This window comes from Nilaparvata lugens, chromosome 7 (assembly GCF_014356525.2).
Source record: "Nilaparvata lugens isolate BPH chromosome 7, ASM1435652v1, whole genome shotgun sequence".
Classification (NCBI taxonomy): domain Eukaryota; kingdom Metazoa; phylum Arthropoda; class Insecta; order Hemiptera; family Delphacidae; genus Nilaparvata; species Nilaparvata lugens.
The window spans coordinates 42,527,521-42,529,592 of NC_052510.1; the positions used below are offsets into that span (position 1 = coordinate 42,527,521).

A 2,072-nucleotide genomic window follows, 5' to 3' on the forward strand; every position below is an offset into this window, starting at 1 on the left:
TCATTTTCGGCCTCTCTCCCCTCTCAAAATTCTTATGAATCACTCCTTTTCCCTTTGCCTCTGTTTCCCTGAATTTTTTTATTTTCCTGTTTCCATCTTCCTCCTTATTCATCATCTTGTATTTTATCATAATCTTCCTCATTTACTACATCCCTCACATTTCCTCCCCTCTACCCTTGTTTGTACTCCTATATCTCTCAGTCTGTCGTTTTTTCTCTCTCTCTTTCGTCCGATAATTCTCGTGCATCAAGGCCTGAATATATGTTTTTTTGAAATTGAGAGCAATGGCGTCAAAATGTTGATCGCGGTATGCTACAGGGCCGCCTCACATTGGCTACATGTCTGAGTTTGAGGAGGCACTTTTAGAGCTGATGGTGCCCTATGAACATGTGGCTATCATGGGTGACTTTAAATACTGACTTACTTGGACCTGACACTTATGACAAGGTGCAACTGACTACTATGTTCTTTGCGAATGGTATGACCCTGCTGCCTCTCCAAGCTACTCACCATACATCCACCTCGGACACGCTTCTAGATCTCGTAGCCATCGCTGATAAAAAAATCCGCTGTGAGCCATGGGCAGATCCCTTTCCCAGGACTTTCAGCACATGACTTGATCAACCTTGTTTACAACATTAAGCGACCTAAACCTAACCTAATACCTAATACCTAATACGCGGGTTTTTACAGCCTTCCCGGCCGTTTCCCGCACTCAACACGCCATCTGCCTCTATCTCTCCATACGTCTTGTTGGATGCCCCTGCTCTCCATGGCCTCTTCTATGTTTTGCTGCCAAACCGTTCGTGGTCGTCCTCGTTTCCTCCTCTCAGCCGGAATCCACTCATATACCTTCCTTGGTATGCGACTGGGGCTCATTCTTCTGAGATGTCCGTACCACTGCAGTTGTTTTTCCTCCACCTCATCCACCACTGACCTGTCCAATTTCATTTTCTCCCTTATAACCTCATTTCTCACCCTATCTCTCAAGGTCAGCTGGCAACATCTTCTCCAGTAATTCATCTCCATAGCCAATAATCTTTGTTTTAGTTTCTTGGTTAATGTCCATACTTCCGCCCCATAAGTTACACAGCTCATCACAATTGTTTTGAAAACCTGTTTCTTTACTCTTTCAGATATATCATCCGTCCAAAGTATTGAATGTAGCTTCCTGGTTAAAACTTTCCCCTTTGCAATCCTGTATCCAATCTCTCTCTCATCCCGTCCATCATCTTTTATTGTCATACCTAAGTACCGGCATTCTTTGACATTTGCAATTTCCGTGGTTTCGTCAATGTTCAATGAATTTCCTTCTCCTCCAACCACCATATATTGCGATTTCTCTTCACTGATTTCCAGGCCACATTTTTTATACTCCTCTATGAGTTGCCTTGTCATATATGACATATCCTCTTCATCTTCAGCTAGGAGGACCTGGTCATCTGCAAATAGTAGAGTATATATATTTTCTTCATTTAGTAGTACACCCATACTTCTACACTTGCGTGACCACACCTCCAAGGCTTGGCTTACGTATATCTTGAAAAGCGTGGGTGAGATGGGGCAACCTTGTCTAAGGCCTTTATTTACAGTAAACTCTTCTGACAGCTGGTTTCCAATCTTTATCCTGCTACTACTATCCTTGTAAAGAGTTTTTATGGCATTGATGAGGGGAGTACTAATTCTCGCTTTTTTTGAGAGCTTCCCATATCTTATTCATTGGAACACTATCATAGGCTTTTTTCAGATCCAAAAACAAAACATGAAGTTCTCTTCCTCTCTGTAATTTTTTCTCCATCAGATGTTTGATACAGAATAGGTTATCGGTGCATGATCGACCAGCACGGAAACCACTTTGCTCTTCTATTTCCCTCATTTCCAGTTCAAGTCTTTGTTTCAAAACACGTCCGTACAGCCTACCCATAGCTGCTGTTATGCTTATCCCTCTGTAATTTGAACACTCGGCTCTGTTCCCTTTCTTGTATATTGATGTGATCCAAGCCTCTTTCCACTCTCTAGGCACCGTTGTTGTGGCAATACATCGATTGAACAACCTAAACCTAAACCGAAAA

General features: G+C 42.5%; 1 protein-coding gene across 1 annotated transcript; it reads right to left on the reverse strand.

Moving 5' to 3' along the window:
• Positions 1-687: 687 nt before the first annotated feature.
• Positions 688-1,491, reverse strand: LOC120352207. Its single transcript, XM_039431942.1, has one exon. It carries the CDS (start codon positions 1,489-1,491, stop codon positions 688-690), a length of 804 nt encoding a protein of 267 aa, XP_039287876.1.
• Between the last annotated feature and the right edge of the window lie 581 nt (positions 1,492-2,072).